Source organism: Pyrgilauda ruficollis, unplaced genomic scaffold (genome assembly GCF_017590135.1).
Source record: "Pyrgilauda ruficollis isolate IOZ18807 unplaced genomic scaffold, ASM1759013v1 scaffold98, whole genome shotgun sequence".
In the NCBI taxonomy this organism is placed as follows: domain Eukaryota; kingdom Metazoa; phylum Chordata; class Aves; order Passeriformes; family Passeridae; genus Pyrgilauda; species Pyrgilauda ruficollis.
The window spans coordinates 519,745-537,500 of NW_024531932.1; the positions used below are offsets into that span (position 1 = coordinate 519,745).

At 55.5% G+C, this 17,756-nt stretch overlaps 2 protein-coding genes across 2 annotated transcripts in view; one reads left to right on the plus strand and one right to left on the minus strand.

The window, feature by feature from the left end:
- CDH23 (cadherin related 23) overlaps nucleotides 1-17,756 on the plus strand; it is a 178,118-nt gene that overhangs the window by 142,467 nt on the left and 17,895 nt on the right. The window contains exons 32-35 of the mRNA XM_041490062.1: nucleotides 221-370; nucleotides 1,075-1,203; nucleotides 1,323-1,451; nucleotides 2,418-2,645. Coding sequence (XP_041345996.1) covers nucleotides 221-370; nucleotides 1,075-1,203; nucleotides 1,323-1,451; nucleotides 2,418-2,645 — 636 coding nt within the window. The remainder of the gene's footprint in view (nucleotides 1-220; nucleotides 371-1,074; nucleotides 1,204-1,322; nucleotides 1,452-2,417; nucleotides 2,646-17,756) is intronic.
- On the minus strand, nucleotides 6,287-16,914 carry VSIR (V-set immunoregulatory receptor). The gene is made up of 7 exons (XM_041490072.1): nucleotides 16,427-16,914; nucleotides 11,454-11,912; nucleotides 10,734-10,781; nucleotides 9,332-9,439; nucleotides 7,908-7,935; nucleotides 7,279-7,466; nucleotides 6,287-7,045 (listed from the first exon to the last, which is right to left on the minus strand). The coding sequence occupies exons 1-7, from the start codon at nucleotides 16,488-16,490 to the stop codon at nucleotides 7,008-7,010; spliced, it is 933 nt and encodes a 310-aa protein (XP_041346006.1). The 5' UTR covers nucleotides 16,491-16,914; the 3' UTR covers nucleotides 6,287-7,007.

The following is a 17,756-nucleotide window of genomic DNA, read 5'->3' on the forward strand; positions in this document are numbered from 1 at the left end:
AGTTCTGCCTTCCTTGTGGCTGTTGAGCTTTAGAGTAAATCCTGCCTGACCCTGCTGCTGTGGGCATGGATGAAATCAGTGTTAGTGAAAAGTTTAGCAGGAAAGGGTCACTCTGTGGCAGCCTGAGTTGCTCTGTGCCCAGCTATTTGGAGGATAAAAACCAGAGGGTGGGCAGGGGTCTGGCTCCTGTCCATGCCCTGAGCCCCGTGCCCCCTCACAGGTGACCATCACAGTCCTGGATGAGAATGACAACAGCCCCCAGTTTGACATCACCTCTGACTCGTCTGTCAGCGTGGCCGAGGACAGCGCCGTGGGCAAGAGGGTGGCCCTGGTGCTGGCCCGAGATCCAGATGCAGGCAGCAACGGCCAGGTAGGGAGGGAGACATTTGGATGATGCTCTCAGGTGCATGGTGTGATTCCTGGGGGTTTCCTGTGCAGGGCCAGGGGTTGGACTCAATGATCCTTTCCATCTTCTGTGAGACTGTGTGCAGTGTTTCAGTGACACAGAAATCCCCTTGCCAGCATCCTCCCAACCCCTTCCCTCTGCATCCCTGTGAGAGCAAGCTCTGGTCATTAATGCCAGTGGTTTGGGGTGTTGTGTGCTGAGTACCAAGAGTCCTCAGGCAAGGCAGCAGGAGAGGTAAAGCATTGACCTTGGGCCGTCTGGGGCAAAGAGCTCTGTGGGATGAGTGTCAAAAGGAGCCCTGCAATCTGAAAACCAGCTGTGGCCTCTGCTGCCGTGGAGGCCAGCAGCAAAGTCCTTGGCAGGCTGAGCAGGAAGCTCTCTGACATTTGTTATTTTCATTACCCTGCAGACAAGCACTAATGAGATCCCATCACCCTTAATAACAAAAATTGCTGGCAGCATGGGAGCTGCCAGGGGGGTTGGCCCTGTTTGCTTCGGGGTGGCTGCAATAAGCCAGCGCACCTGTGGATCCCACTACTTTGGATCTTTTCAAAAGCTGAGGCACATTGTGGGGGATGCTGGATTTATTTTTGTAGGATCTCCTTCCCCTTCTTCCTCCTCAGCATCACTCTGCCTGCCCTGGTTTTCTTTCCCTGTGATGCTTCCAGGTGACTTTCTCGCTGACGTCGGGGAATATCGGCCGTGCTTTTGAGATCCGTACCACCAACAACACCTACGGCGAGGTGTTTGTGGCGCGGCCGCTGGACCGGGAGCTGCTGGATCACTACACCTTACGGGTCAGCACCAAAGCACCCCCTCACCCCTGGGCTTCTGCTTTGAGCCCCGAGGCTGATTGCTAGGAGCTGTGAGCTTCAAAATAGCACTTTTTTTCTCGGAAATCCACCCGCAACCGCAGATCCAAGCATCAGATGGCGGTGTTCCACCCCGGAGGAAGGAGCACATTCTACGAGTGAACATCCTGGATGTCAATGACAACCCCCCTGTCATTGACAGCCCCTTTGGCTACAACGTGAGCGTGAGCGAGGTGAGCACCCAGCTCCTCTCCTTCCACCCTCCCAGGGTCAGGTCTGACCACAAGGCGGGTGGGGACAGCAGAGTGTCCCTTGCAAACATCACCTTGGGTCATTTAAGCATTAGTGGCCCCGTGCAAACCTCATCTTTGGCCATTTGATGGTTGGCATCCCCTTGGAAACCTCACCTTGGGTTATTTAAGGATCAGTGACCCCTTGCCATCCTCACCTTGGGTGATGTAGGGCTTGGTAACCCCTTAAAAGCCCTCACTGGTGATGTACTCCTTGTTTTGGGCTAGGAAAAAGCTCTATGAGCTCCTGAGGCTGCAGGGACCAGCCGGAAGGAGAAGTGGCTACACACCCATGGAAATGCCACCAAAGTGACACAAGAGTCGGTGCGGTGCAGAATAAGAATGGCTTTCAGGAAGCAGCTTAGCAAGGGCTAGATAATTAAGCAATAAAACACAATCAGGCATGAGAAAAGACAACTTATTTCCTGACAGTTTAATTCCTGGACTGAGGCAGGGGGGGATTCTCAATTTGGTGATGAAAAATGAAATATGAGTAATAGCCAGTGCCACTTAGCTGTGAGGAACTGCTGCTCGTGATTTATAGCTTAGCATTAAGGATATTGCCCTGTTAAGGTTTTCTTATCTATTTAATACATGTTCAGAGCAGGTTGAAGAACAGAATTTCTGTTTTGATTTTCCCCATAATGGGACTATCCAAAAATAATTAGTTGAGCTCTGGGTCCATTACACGGCCTTCACCTTTGCACACACTGTGGGTTTTATGCTCTTCCAGGCTGTGCCAGACTAGATGAGACCTAATGTGCAGCTTTCTGCTGAGCTGCCGGGTGTTGGGGCAGCGAGTTTGGAGCCTCAAGCACATCAGTGCCCTCTCTATATTAGGATTGCATTGTTAATTAGGTATTCTGTACGTGATGAGGCTGGTGGGATTTACGTCGCGTATCTCCGCAGAACGTCGGCGGCGGCACGGCGGTGGCCCAGGTGCGCGCCACCGACCGGGACATCGGCCTCAACAGTGTCCTCTCCTACTACATCACCCGTGGCAACGAGGACCTGACCTTCCGCATGGACCGCGTCACCGGCGAGATCGCCACCCGGCCCTCCCCGCCGGACCGCGAGCGCCAGAGCTTCTACAGCCTCGTGGTCACTGTGGAGGACGAGGGCAACCCCTCCCTGTCGGTGAGCCACCAAAATGGGCATTTCAGGGGCAGGATGGGGCTGGGCAGCGCTGTGGGAGTGAGCTTGGCATTGAGTGTGGGGGGTGAAAGGGGAGAAAAGGCACAGGGTGTGGTGTTTCGGGGACTCGGGGTCTAAACCCGCTGTGCACAGATTTGGTTCGGTCTCCTTTGATGCCTGGTCGTGCAGGACCTTCCTTCACAATTGTTCAGCACGCCTCATCCCCCACCTCCAAACGCAAAAAATATGAGCATCCCTGATATATGGGTCTCCTTGAGCTAGGTCTTATAAGCTCTTGGAGGTTTATATCACACCTGAGATAGCTCAGCCACCTCAGATGGCATAAAATCAGCAGGATGGCTTCTGTGGCAGTGTTGGAAACAGAAAAGTTTTATTAAAAGGCAGAAAATCCAAGCCAGGGCAAGAGGTTCCTGTTACCACAAAAGCAATTATTTTCTTTGTTCTCTTCTTTTTCTAGTAAATTGCTTAGGTGGGACTTTTTGGCTCCTGTCCAATTGGCTATCCTTAAGTTTGGGGTGAAGTCCCCAAGGCCCTATGAGATGTCTTTTCTGGGCTTTTTTCCATTTTTAGGAGACAGAGGATAATTTTGTCACTCCATCAACAGGGGGCACATTCCTACACATCCCTATGGGGCGGTGTGCTGGCTGCTGCTGCCCTGCTCACCGCGTGCTGGGTCTGGAAGGGCTCCAGGCATTGCCCACCCATCTCAGCACTGGGAGCAGCAGCTCACCACAGTTCCATTCACCATTAACGTGCATGTCTGCTGTGGTTCTTGTAAGTGAGAAGAGCTCTGGTGATTTTGACGAGGGCCTGGAGTGCCAGGACAAGGGGGAATGGCTTCAAACTGGAGAGAGGGTTGATATGAGACCCCACCCATCATCCCATGGCGTGGGGAAGTGACTGTTGTGCTTGGGATGTTGCTTGTACCTCTGAGGATGGCTCAAAAAGTCAAAAGAGCAAATACCATGTGAGCCATTTTCCAGCTCTGAGTCCCTTCTAACCCCATGTCTCTGCAAAGAGGGGAGCGAGCGCCCACGTGCACAAATGGTGAGATGAGCTGACACCTTGTGTGACACTCTGCCATCCTTCCTGTCGCCCACCTCCACCTGCTATCTCTCACCATCTCTCTGCCCTGCCCACAGAGCTCTGCCTGCAAAGCTCTGCTCTACATTTTGATGAAACAGGTCGCAGCCAGCAGTGCAAACTGTGGCTGTGATTCTCACTTCAGGCTTTGCACTCTCAGCTCCTCCCTCCCGGCTGGTTCACACTCCAGCTTCTGCATCACCGTCTTTTCCATTAGTTGTACTGTCACTGAGGCTTAAACCTAGCTAAATCACTTCCCCCAGAATGAGAGAAGGCTGTGCTGTGGCTGCAGCACATGATGCCACCAGCTCCTCCTTGTCCCCGTCACTGTGGATGTGGGACACTGATCCTGGTGTGCTGAGGAATGCCATGTGCTGAGCTGGCAAATCCCGTTGCCGTGGCAATGGCCGCTTCCCTTCCCGGTGCCAGCAGGGACAAGTGGCACAGCTCGTCACTCCTCGCTGCCCAGGCAGTGTCCCAGCCTGTCCCCACAGGCTCTGCTGTGTGCCCACCGTGTCACGAGCACGCGTTATGCCAGCAGCAACAATCCGAACCCCAGCGACACAAAGTGCCCAGTGACCCAATTCCTGAGTGGGGAGAGGAGCTCTGGCCCTTCTCAGAGCTCGGGGACACTCAGGGCTTGGGAAAGGCTGTCGGGCGTGCTGCTGGGTGCCCGCTGGCCTCACGCCTGCCTGGGGAAATGATGTCTGTCAGGGGCTTGCTGCCTGCCAGAAACTGGGCTTTCACAAGGTCCTGCAGGCTGATGCAACAATGCACAAAAGGGGGTGATTGTTTGTAATGTGTACATCCATCCGTGGGTTTCAAGGTTTGGCCTTCTCCGTGTGGGAGACAGAGACAGAGGAGATGGAGCTGAGAGAGGATTGGGAAGTCCTCACTTGGAAGTGGTGATCTGGGATGCCCAGGACAGCAAGGGAGCAGGGAAGACTGGCCAAGAGGAATCTCTTGGGACCAATGTGGGAAATGTGGGAACAAAAGGATAAAATGCTGCTGATAAAATAAGAATATTTTCATTTTAAAAAGCATTGCAGGAGAAAAAAAACCTTCACAAGCTGGTGAGCTGCAGCTGGAAGGTGTGTGGGAATTGCAGGAGTCACCTGGGCACTGTCTGGCCCTGGGGCAAGCCAGCAGCTGCACCTCCCCAAGGACTGGCCCTGCTCCAGAGTGGTTGGGAGCTTCCTGCAGGAAGGTCTCTGGCCAAGGAACTTGCAGCACCCCGTGCACTGGGACAGGGATCCTGCTGGCACCCACAACCCCAGGCACTGGTGGCTCCAGCAAGGCAGGGTGGATCCTCACTGCCCAGGTGTTGGTCTTGCTGATGACACAGCTGTGCCATCTTCTCCATGGAACTGGGGGCTGAGTGGGGACCCAGCACCCCCACGTCAGGACTCTTGCTCCAGAATGCATGGAAGCCTGGGAAGCCATTTCTTCTCTCTCCCAGAAGTCTTTAGTTTTCCTTCTGGAGGGGAAACTGATGCCACTCAGTGCCCCAACATGCCACACCAGAACATCTGGCAGAGCTTAGCTCTGCCTGCAGCACCAGCTATCCCAAAAAAATGGGGTTCCCGCCACACAGAGCAAAACCTGTTTCCAACAAATCTTCCTTCTGTCATCAGGCAGTGCATTCTTTAGGGAACACAGAGACTTGGAGAGGCTTTCAAAGCCGTTAGGACCTGCAGGCAGGCAAAACCCCGGCGTGCCTTTCCAGCTGGAGCTGCTGAGACAGGGAGAAGGAAGTGCTGGAGGCACCAGCTGCTGGACTCCCCTGCGAAGCTGGGAAAGGGCTGAGCCGTGGGTGGCAATAAAGTCCCATGCTCAGGAAGTTCCATCCATGGTGCACAGGGGTGTGGGTGCTGCCTTCTCCTTCATCCCTGAACCACCTTGTGGGTTCTCCTTCATCCCTGAACCACCTTGTGGGTGCTCCTGCTGAAGCCAATGCTGGATGAATCAAATCCTGCAGCTCCCCAGCCCATTCCAGAGGCAAAGACTGTTTCTTGCAGCCATGCAGTGTGGAAATTTGTGTGCTGCCAAGGGTGCTCTGCCTGGCCATGCTGCCTGGCGGCTGCTCAGGTCTGACTGTTTTGCTATGACTAATGTTTATGTTTGTCTCGTGGCCATTTTTTTACCCACCTTACAACAAAAAGAGAAACAAGAGGGCAAAAAAAAACCAAAAAACCCCAAACAAAAACAAACACACTCTGAAGAACAGTGTCTGCCACAAGGTTTGATATCATCGCCAGGGCTGAGTCACGCTGGAGCCCTAGTTTCTTTTGGATAAGCAGTGCCAGATGCTGTTGCTCAGATGCTGCATGAGCACCCACGTGCCCCAGGGCACCACAGAGTCCTCTCCCAGCTCTGGCTGCTCTGGCCCTGCTGGCCCCAGGAGGGCAAGGGGAAGCCTTCCACAGCATTTCCCACTGTGCCCCCCATGCCTCCACCTCTCCACAGGGACCTCAGCCACCTCACAGGAACATCCTGCAACACCCTCCAGATGAACCTCCTAACTGACAGGCATTAAAAAAAAAAAAAAGAAAAAAAAGAAAAAAAACCTCAAATGAAAACCATAAACATCCTTTTTTCCTTTTAATCAGCACTGATAATGAAACAAACAGAAAGATAAATTGCCCTGATCCCAAGCCAAGGATAAAACTGCAGCAGAAATAAGGCTCCTCCCAACATATGTTCTGCTGAAAGGCAGCAGCATCTCCAGTCCATGGCCATTTCGAAAGGCTGGTAATGAAAGAGGGCTCTGGTGGCAGCAGGGAGCCTCTCCCCTTCCTGTTTTGCAAAGAAAAAGGTAGTACAAGGTTGGCTGGTGATCCTGTTTTGTTCCATGCTGAATAAAGTATTTTACCATCCACTCCCAGAGAGGATGTTCAGTCAAGGATCCAGAAACATGTTGATGTTGCAGAGCTGACACCCTGGCAATAAGTTAATCCTCAGGGAAGTCTGCAGGTGCAGAACATCCTTCCATCCCCACATCCTCAATTTTCAGCTCACTCTAAAGTGTGAGCAGTACAGAGCCACACACTTCTCCATGGAAACAGGTAGTTAAAAATCGAAATCCCAGCAAGAGAGGTTCACTTCCAGTCCCAGAGCAGTGGCAGGATGGGAGACAAGGGCAGGGATCCTGCACACAGTTTCATTTCTTAAGGCACTGCTGCCCTGGCCCTGCCACCCTCCTGGGGCTGTTGTCTTGGTGAGCAAGGCGTGCTCTGCAGGATGTGGTTTCCTCTGGGGTCTTCAGGCTTTCAAGGAATTTGGTGAGTCAGGAACAGGATCTGGAAAAGGCATACCAGGGATATTAGTCCAGCTTACAGCTGAAGGGATATCATTCCAGGAAGTGATCAAACTCTACTTCTGCATGGAAAACAGAGGGTTTAGGTCCTTCCCATCTTTCAAGCCACTGGACTTGACGTCCCACACAACACCAAGTTTCCCACTGATATTTAACCCCCCACTTTCCCCTTTCCTTCCCACCTTCCAGAGGGGCTCAGCACTGCCAGTCACTCACCCAGGGTGGGGAAGAAGCAGTCCCCGGGCCCGGGGGGGGACAGGGGGGTGTTGGGCTCCGAGAGCAGATGCCGGCCGGACTCGGAGGGCAGCCTGCTGGCCACGTAGCACAGCTGGGGCCGGGGCCGGGGCTCCGCGCTGGCCGACGGCGCCGCCTCGAACACGGGGTTCTCAATGCCCTGGGCGCTGCTGCGGGACGGGAGAGGCGTTTGCGTCTTTATTTCAGGACAGTCTTTTTATCCCCAGCGGTAAAAAAAACAGCAGGTTTTTGGCTGAGCATTGGGAACAGGCAGGCAGGGCAGGGAGCAGGTTCAGGTCGTGGCATCTCAGGCCAGTGCAGGGGGGAAAGTTCAGCCAAAGTGGTTTCAGGCTCTTCCTGGGGTGCAGGGAGAGGCAGGTTCTTGAAAAACAGAAGGAGGAACTTTCCGTGTGGAGAGAGGGAAGAGAAACAGCGATTTCCCAGAAAGGGAAAGGACTCAGGGCGGGGGTCACACTAGCACCCCTTTCATTCTGCCAGGCTGGGGATATGTGCCAACTTCAAGGGGAAGGAGGAAAGAACAAGACCTGTGCAGGGTCTGGGATGCAGGCTGAAGGGCATGTGAGGAGCTGGGAGCTCGTGGGTTTCCTTACCTATCCATCCTGACAAGCTCGTGGGCGCCTGCCAAAGACAAAATGTTTGGGGTGAGTGCTGGCAGCACAAGACCCAGCATCAGGTCCAGACCCACTGACAGGGCTGTGTTCTGGTGTCTTATCCACCTCCAACTCCTCCTCTCCCTTTGCATTCCTCCCTCCCTCACTGCTTCTTTAGCCCTCTGCTTTGCTCCTAAACTTTCTCTGCATCCTTGCCCTCTCCCACTTGTACTCCCCAGCCCAGCTTCCTCCCAGATGGAGACCACAGGCTCCAAAGAAGGGGAAGAGACACTTCTGCAGGCGTGGGGTGAAGTGAGGTGCAGCTGCAGTCCGGCCCCACTCGTGCCCAGATGCACTCAGCACCGTCCTGGGGCTCTGCAAACACCACCTGGCACTTGGCTGCCCCTGTCTGGCTGGGCAGCACCGGGTTAGGCATTCCCTCACCCCCAGATCCCACAGCCTGTGTTACTGGGCTCTGCTGGATGCTCAAGTTTTGGCCCAAACTGTGCCAAAGAAATGTGCTGGGTGGAAATAACCTGGTCCATGATACCTGAGAGGCAAACCCCCCTGGATTTTTCCTGCTCTCTGGGGATGAAGTAGCATCCAGGTGATGCTTTGCAGGTGGAGGTGGGAGCTGCAGCCCAGGCACTGCCAAAGGGGTGCCTGAAGGGCGTGGCTGTGGAAAGCACAGTTCACATTCTGGTGGCTGGCACTGTGCCCTCTTGCTGCTGCACAAACCACTTCTCCAAAGGTCTCCTTGGAGCCACCCAGCCTCCCACCGAGCTGGGAGAGGAAAACCACAGGGCCCCGCTTGCCCAAGGGCTGATGAAATGGCTCTGCCAGTTAAGGTGGTGCCCCTTTCCGCTTAATTACGGAAATCTCGGGGAGCCAAGCACGGGCAGGAGCTGGCAGCCAGCTCTGCCTCAGCACAGCCTGGGCTTCCAGGGCTGGGGCAGCAGAGGGGAGAGCTGGCTTGCTGCAGTCCTATGGCCACAGACATGTCAGGGGTATTTTTAAAGAGGAGGCTGAGAAAAAGGGCAAATAATGCTTTTCAGTCACTTAGAAGGCAAAGCTTCTATTTTGGGTGTGCAGTGGGGAGAGGGATGAGACAATGAGATGGCTCTCACAGTGGATGTGGAGGAAAGGGCTCAGTAGGGAGCATCCTCACACTCTCAGAGCCTCCAGCACGCTGCTGGTGTCCCCTCCTATCTATCCCACACTCCTCACCAGCAGCCTGCAGGCATGCCTGGTCCTTCCCAGGACAGCTCTGGGAGGCACCTGGCAGGGACCTGTTTTTGGGCCACCTCACACCACCCCCGTGGGACCTGGGGCAGCCGGAGCAGCTGATCCCAGTGGGGCACATCCCATCCAGCCCTGCCAGGCTGGTGCAGCCCAGGAGGTGAGATGGGGGTCCTGGTACATACGTCTGCTGCTGGCAGCTTGTCTCTGCTTGTAAATGAGGAGCAGGATGAGGGGCAGGCAGAGGATGCCCACGATGCAGGCGCCCGTGGCCAGCGCGGCGGCCGTGATATCTGCAACAGAAGAGCAGAGATGAACCCTCCCGTTGATCTTCCCTTTCCTTGGCTTCCCCAAGCCAAAATCACAGGAGTGTTTAGGATGGAAGAGACCTTAAAGACTGTTAAGTCCAGCACAGGACAAGCCCATGTTGCCTCAGAGCTGGTGTAGTGTGGCTCCCACACACACAGGATTCACACAGGGATGTGTTGCCAGCTGTGGAGATAAGCTCTGAGGTGTCCTGTTAGAACCCCAGCCAAGTCCTTCATTGCTGCAGGACATCCCAAGGTTTTTGGTCTTCTAGGTATGAGGAGAGAAGCCCTGATAAAGCTCCCAGCAACTTTGGAGCACTGACTCTGACCCACTGTGCTCAAAGTGCTCAGGCATCAAATCAAAGGGCTTGTTAGCCACAGCCTCTGCTAATTAATGTGCCCCTGGAGAATGTCACCCACAGAGGCTCCCAGAAAGGCTGGCAGCCTGCAGGCACATCTGTGGCCATCAAGGTCCTTGTGGGATGGCTCGTGGTGAGGCTGAGGGATGCTTAAATCAAGGGCAGGTTCAGCTCCTCTCCTGCACATCCACCTGAAGAAGCAGCTTCTTTGCCTGTGTGTCTGTGTTTTAGGAGGGGACATTTTTCTCTTTTTTCCTGACAGGGCAGGGTGTCCCAGCACTTGGGACTGAAGGTTAGGGAGAAGAAAACACAGCTCATGGGGACCAGGAGCTGCTTGCCTTGTCTGGGCATGCTGCAAAATAATTTTAGCCAAATCTGCCCATTCAGGATCCAGCAAAGAGGGACAGACAGAGCAACCCAGGGAGAAACCAGCTGCACAGTGAAGTGTGGGCATCTCCATGTCTAGACACAGCTCTGGGGGAACCCCACTTTGTCTGAGCACTCAAGCAACATTTGGGTTTCCCCTGCTCGAGGCAGAGGTGGCCCAGGCTTGGGGTGTAGCAAGAGGTTCCTGCAACTCTTTACCTTTCTGTCCCTTCCTATTTGCTCATGGCAGCAGTCACTAAATCCCTGTTGTGGGAGGGGGCTCAGGTGCTTCAGAGCAGCAGGGTGAATGGTCTCCATGGGCTTCAGGACAGTCATGTCCAGGTGACGGGCTGAAGAAGGCTCTCCTTAGCCTGGGGATGTGCCTGTCATGTACATCCTGTTGGAAAAGCACTGGAAACCACCCTCCCAACGGCCAGCTGTGAGGTTGTGTGTGGGCACCGGTGTGTTGGCAGTGATCCCTAGGAAATGCATGGGGCAGGATGGCAAGCAGCACCTTGGAAAGAGCAGCACCTTGGAAAGAGCAGCACCTTTACCTTTGCCGGTGGCAGTGTGAAATGTGCAGTTTTGAAGCCCTCCTTTGCCTGCAGAAGAGAACAGAAAAGCTCAGGATTTGCTCAGGTCCCACAGAACTCCTGACCTGATGGCTGTCCTTGCCTTTTCTCCCTGGTGTTGAGAACATCATCCCAGAGCAGCCCAAAGCAGGAATTTAATCCTGGCAAGTGTTCAGTGAGATCCCTGCTGCAAGACCCCCTTTGTCCATGGCAGCAGAGCCCATCCCTGACCGTGCAGCCAATATTTTTTTTTTTTTTTTAGTCTAAAAGAAAAGCTATCTAACACTGCAGATCAAGGCCAGGAGGTGCCTTCCCCTCCCTCATGCCTCTCCCACTGGGCTGCTGTCCCAAGGTTATCTGTGAGCCCTCACCCAGGCTTGCACCACCAGCCAGCTCCTTTTAAGTTGAGGCTTGTTTTCTTCTCTGCCAGAAGGAGGTTGAAGAAGATCAGTGAAACTATGTACCATGGATTTTATTGCATTCCAGCCTCTCGAGTTATTAAGATTTTTTTCCTTTTTGTTTTTTTAATGTTTCACTGCTCTCTAGCTCTAATTCAAACCTTCAACTTTTGACTTCTGGAACACGCCCTGCTCTTCCAACATCAGCACACGCTGCCCCCCTAGCCCCAGAGCTGCATCCCCCACCACCCCATCCCTGGCCCCATGCCCTGGCACGGCTGCAGGGCTGGCAGGGCAGCCTCACCTCTCTGGATCTGCAGCTCCACGAAGCCATGAGCCACCTGCATGGTGTGGGGCTTGCCGTGACCTTCCCGCCTGACCTCCACGGCGTAGCAGCAGTAATTCCCGCTGTCCTGCAGCGTCAGGTTCATCACCACGATGTGGAAGGCGCCGTGGTGGTCCAGGACAAACTCCACGCCGTGGTGGCCGCTTTGCCACCCCGGGGGTGGTTTTTGGGAGGCGTTGGCCGGCAGCTGGTGGTGCCTGCCGAGGTCGTGGCGCAGCTCCTTGTCGGTGACGTTGCGGATGTGCCTCTTGTCGGAGCAGCTCTGGTCGCCCGTGCTGCTGAAGTACCAGGTTTTGTAGAGCAGGTCGTGCCGCTCGGCCAGGGCGCCGCTGATGCGGCAGCTCAGGGTGACGTTCTGGCCCTCGGGGCAGACACACAGAGAGTACGGCGTGGTGATCAGGAAAGCTGCTGCTCCTCCTGCCAGGGAGAGGGTACCAAGTCAGAGCCTGGGTTTACCCTGAGGTTGTAGCAAAACTGGCCCAAAAAGCACTGCAAACCCACCACCGATGTTGGCAAAGGGTGGGAAGGCCCTGACATGGGTTGCCCAGAAGAGCTGTGGCTGTCCCATCCTTGGAAGTGTCCAAGGCCAGGCTGGATGATGCTCTGAGCAACCTGGGATAGTGGAAGGTGTTGAAACCACGTGATCTTTAACTCCCTTCTAACCCAAATCTTCCAGGATTTTGTAGCGGGGCTGGGAGCAGAACTTCACCCTAGAAATCAACTCTGCAGGAGAGACCTGCTTTAAATGCAGTTAAGCACCTGCAGCAGGGAGGCAGAAGCTCCCTGGGGCCAGCAGAGGTGTGGGGCAGGGAGGCAAAGGAGGACGAGAGGAGAAGCAAGGCAGCAGGGTTAAGGCTTGTGAAGGAGGAAACAAGCACAGCTGGGCCAGCTGCAAAAAAATGAAAGGAGCGAAAACAAACAGAAAAGTTCTAGGAGGAGCAGTGGCCCCCCTTCTCCGCCAGATGAGGCGGGGAGCAGGTCCCACCCTCCTTGTTTTTCAGCCCCCAGGGAGGAAAATGGGGAACTGGCTGATGCTGACAGTGAGGAGCTGCTGGAAAATGAAAACAATTTTCAGAAAGAAATTCTGGAATGTGGGCAGGAGGCGTGGCAGAAGTGGGAGCAGGAGGCACAGCTGGTCTGTCCCCAGCACACGGGTGGGGGATACTGCTGGGTAAGGGGAGCTGTGCTTGAGGGGAGGGAAAAGTGCAAAGCCAGGAGAGGTTTTGGTGCTCTGGCCCTGCCACTCCTTCATGTTTGCAGAAGCACTAACGTCACTTTGAAAGCAGGAGAAAAAGCAGATTCTGGGTTTATTTACTTTAAATTACTGTGGAAAAGAGATTTCTGGGGCTGGTTTGCAGCAGAGAAGATGTTACAAGGACAAGATTTTTTTTTTTTTTAATTTGGTAACATCTTGTTGTGCCACATTTTGCTTTGAGGTTTCTCGCTTGCTATATCGAGAGGGCGTCAGTCACAGGCAGGGTGTGATGAGCCTGCCTGCAAACACCCAGCCAGGCCAGGGGCTCCCCACTGCTGGGCCACCCTGAGAGCATCCTCCTCCTGAGAGCAGAGGCACTGTGTCACCTGCCTGGTCCGGGGCTCTGCTGGAGAGAGTGAAACCAGAAACATGTTCCCACCCCTGGTGGTTATCTCTGACTCTTAGGTGACAGTGCAAGAGCACCCTGAGCTGCTGCCCAAGGGTGCTCTGCAGGGAGAGGGAGGCTTTGGGAAGGAATCAGCCCCACTGCACTCCCTGCTCTGGAGCCCACAGTGCCAAGGAGTCCCCAGGGGCAGGGCTGGCGTGACCTTTGCCTGACCACTCGGGCTAATTGCTTCCTGCTCCCCACAGCACGTGCAGAGCACGTCCCGGAGCTGCTCTGGGGCAGAGGTTTCTGCAGCCTGAGCTCAGCGCTGCCTCGTTCAGTCTCGTTTCCAAGCCCTGACTCCTCCTTCTCCTGGGGTGCTGCTGGGGCCAGGATGCACGGCCAGGCTGGAGGGGTTCTGGCAGGCAGCAGAGCGGGTCCCCCAGCTCCTTGCCAAAGCACTGAGCACAAAAGGCACTTCAGATGTGCTTCTGATACCTGCTGCAAGGGGAAGTGCCCCATTCACATCGGGGGTCTCCTGGGAGCCAGAGGAAGGGAAGCCGGGGCTCTATTGGAGGAAGCCACACTTCCAACACCTTCCAAAAGTATCTGCAGGAGTCTTTTGTTTTCCACACACCCCCCTCAGATGAAGTAGGGCTCATCCCCGCGCGGTTTGCGAAGCTCTGCCTTGCTAAACCATCCAGCCTCCACCTCCGGAGCTTGATGGGAACCGTCTGGATGGAAAGTCAGCACAGCCCACGCTTTCGGGGAGGGGCAGAGGTTACCATGTGTGCAACCTTCGGCATTACAGGCTCCCCTTCCTTCTCCTCAGCGGGGGAAGGCTCCTAAAAGCCTTGGAGTGGAGGGGAAAGCAGCTGGCAAGGCACGGTACAGCCCAGAGCAGTGCCAGGGCAGTTGGTGCTCTCTCCCCAAGATGTACCGAGGCTTCAAACACACGCTGGATGCCAGATGGAGCCCAGAGGAGACATCTTCTGGTGGTGTCTTTATACTAAAGCCCATGGATCTTTAATCTCCTGGACTTCTTCCATGCCCAGAGCCCAGGCTTGGCTCCTTCCACACGCCAGCCAAACCATTCCCTTTGAAGTCAGAGCTGCTGGCAAATGCCAGAATAAAGCCAGATGCCCATCTCTGTGCTTCTCCAGCTGGTTGGACCAGCTGAGGGCTGAGCTGAGAGCTGTTGTCTTGTCACCATCTGGTAAAGGCAGAGGAGGTCTCAAGCAGAAGTGCTCCTTTTCCTCTTTGGCACCTCAGTAATTTTGTCTCCAACCATTGGTGTATGGGTGCAGCACAGAGCCCGGTGCAGTGTTGGTACCTCCCAGTGCTGGCTGGCATCACTCTCCTCACACCTGGGAACTCTGCTTTCAGACAAAGAAACACAAAAAAGTGCAGAAAGCTGTGCTGCTTGGCTGACCAACAGCTTAAATAAGTCAGGATTTCACACCAAATTCTGGGTCAGTGACCAAAAGCCTCTCCTGGCTGCTTCTCCTGTGTTTGGTCCCCAGCCCTGGCAAGCAGGGGTTTGATCTGCACTCCTGTGCTTGGCAGAAGTGATTTCCACTCCTTCCACTCCAAGGAGATCTTTAGGGATCAGGGGATGGAGCCTTTGGAGGGGCTCACCTGCTGCAGAGGAGGGGCTGCTGGAGACAGAGGTGGAGCAAGGAGCTCTGCTTGCTTCCTCTTCTGGGAGTTCTTGTAGCAGGCTCACATCAAAGTGCCCCGAGCCCCATCATCACCGTGCTGTGATTATGCCTCAGAGTTATCAGCCAGGTGACATGTGCAGGGGCATCCCTAGCTCTGCAGAAGTACCTCGAGCACGAGGGAAAGAGGAGAGAAAAAACTTGCTGGAGATGCCCGAGACATGCTAACAGCCCTCATCTCCTGCACCCCAGGGGCCAAATGGCATTCCAGCAGTGGGGTTCCCATCATCCAGGCAGTGGAGTGAGCAGCCTCGGGGGGTCCTGCCTTTCTCCTCTTCCAGCACAGCCCTGGCTCGGGGATGGCACTTGGAATGCGATTTTGGGAAGCCCAGCTCAGCTGCCGTGCTTTAGGGGGAGAGGAGCCACTTCCCCATCCACCTTGCTGCCAGCATCCCCAAGCTGGATATCTCCAAGGGCTACTTCTCCATCAATCCCTGCTAAAATTAGCCGGGGGCTCAGAAAGTTTTGGCAGGCGTGGGGTTGCGCAAAGCTGAGTTCCTCTGGCACCAGCCTCACACTGAGCATCAGCATCCAAGCTTCTTGCATTGCAGAAGGTTTGAAGTTCAGTCCCAGCGCCCCAGATGCATCAATGAAATCATCCAAATCCCTGTGGGGATGCTGGGAATTGCTCCCTGATGACTCGGATGAGAAGCAAAACGTGGTTCAATGCACACCAGCCTTGCTGTCCCCGAGGAGAGGAGAAGCACCTCTGGCCCCATTGCAGTGGGGCACCTTTGGGGATCTTTTGTCCACTGGCAGAAATCGTGGAGGCAGTCGCTTTGTCCCGGGAGAGAGGGTGAAGCCAAGCCCGATGCTCATCCTCCGCCTGCGCAGGCAGGGAGGGATCATGGTTCTTCCCAGCTTCATTCTCTGAGTCGCCGTCCAGGGTGGAACCGCGGTTTTAATGCCACCGCCCCCGCTCCACCGCCTGGCCCCGGAGCCCCGAAAGGAAACGCTGCCTGCCGGGGCTGGTGCGAGTCGGGCATGAAGCAGCCCCCTCCCAAAGCATCCCGCTGGTAAGCAGCCAGCGAGCTTCCAGCCCTGGGAAGCGCTCACTGCGGGGAAGGGCAGCTCGGCAGCCACTGACGGTGGCCCTGGCCACGGCTGCTTGCCCGCCCGGAGGAGCTGCCCGGCACATCCCGGCGGAGCGCTGCATCCTTAGAGAGGGCATCCCAGCCCCGCTCGCACAAATCCCCCCTCTCCGCTCCCCCTGGGCTGTTGGAGGGGTCTTCTCACCGTGGCACAGCCGGGGACCCCCACCGTGCCAGGGAAAAGCGCCGTGCGGGGACGGAGCAGCTTTCCCAGCCCGGGGTCTCCAGCGGGAGGCTGGCGGGGACAGGGGGCTGCTTCCCTTCCACGCATGTTGGATCAAAGCGGAGGAAGAAAGAAAAAAACAGTCTCAGAGTTTTAGAGCAGCAGTTCCCCTGTGGCCCCTTTACCCCAGCACAGCCAGCACGGTGTGAAACGCTGCCTTGACCCCACACACACCAAAATCACGGGGGAAGAGAGCGAATAACGCCCCAAACACCCCGGATCCCTTGTGCCGAAGCACAGCCCCGGGCAGGCGAGCACGGTGCCCCAGAGAGGAGATTTTCTCCGGGCAGGGAGGAGAGCAAAGCGAGCTGGAGCTTACCGTGGGAAGCGAGCAGGCAGAGCGCAGCCAGGAGCAGCCCGGATCGGGGGGACGCTGTCCCCATGGTGGCGGGGTGGCCGGGGAGAGGTGGCCTCTGCGGAGCCACCGCACTGCTCTGAGCAGCCCCGCAGCGACAGCCGGACTTGGACACACAGGAAATTTCATTGCGATTCGCGCGGCGCTGCGGAGAACGGCGAGCACCCCCCGGAGGTGAGAGGCTGCAGGGAGCGCCCGCGGGTGGGCATCGCTCCGGACCCCTCCTCCTCCAGCCCTGGGTGCCTCTGCTGGGCTTCTTCCCTTACAGCCTTGCTGCGTACATTTTTGGGGGGCTAAGGAGGGTGCTCGCTGTGCCGAGGGACTTGCGGGTGCTGGTCTCCATCCCTTTTCCCAGCAGGAGCTGATTTCTCGGGCCGGCTTGTAACTTGGCTCGCAGTTACTGTTTTTCCCCTTGTTTGTGAGGATTAAGGAGGCAGAACCTCTCCTGGGATGAACGGGCAGCAGATACAGGGAAGGGTTACTGAGAGCACTGCTGACTTGGAAAAGGAAACGGAGCTTTCCCCAAAAAAAATGGGAGCAAAGCCCCATTTTCCCCCTCCTACAGCCCGTTTGCACTTTGCCCTGAAATAGCAAAGCAGCCCCGTGGTCTGACACATAATTCCTCCTGGAGCTTCTCATCAAATTCCAAAGGCATCTCTGGCTGCAGCTGAGAGCTGCCTCATTTCCAGTCAGCCTTTCCTGGAAAGTGGAGCCCAGAGAACGTGGAGTTTTGCAAACTGCAGGAAACTTTCCTGCTCGCCTGCTCTGAATCCAGAGTGTGCAGGGAAATAGAAAAGTACCTAATTACGGTGTGGCATTGTGTTTTTTGCAGCAAACACGGTTGTGATGTTCCTGCCAAAAATGTAACCCTTGGCTGGCTGGGAGAAATTTGGTGCTGGGTGAAGGTGTAGGCGTGAAGCCCAGACACCCCAAGGAAATGGTTTATTGTTCCAAGCCCCCAGCTCTGTGCTGAGCCCTTAGGCAGAGTGGTGTGCCATTGTCACTGGCCCATCCCCAGGTGGGTGAGACAGCCAGGACATCCAGGTGTCCATGCAGGGCCAGGGACCGCTGGAAGAGGCTCCAGTCCAGCTGAGCCTGACCAGCAGTGATGTTGTGGTCAGCAGGGAGGCGGTGGGACCATGAGAGGTCAGTCCAGTTGTCCCAGATTCTTGGTTTTGCTCCTCCCCTGAGCCGTGGCAGCATCATCTCCGGGTATTTTCCATCCATATTGCCACACTTGTTAGTGACAGTCAAGGTGTCCCCAGTGGCAAGGCAAGGACTCACACACGCCTCC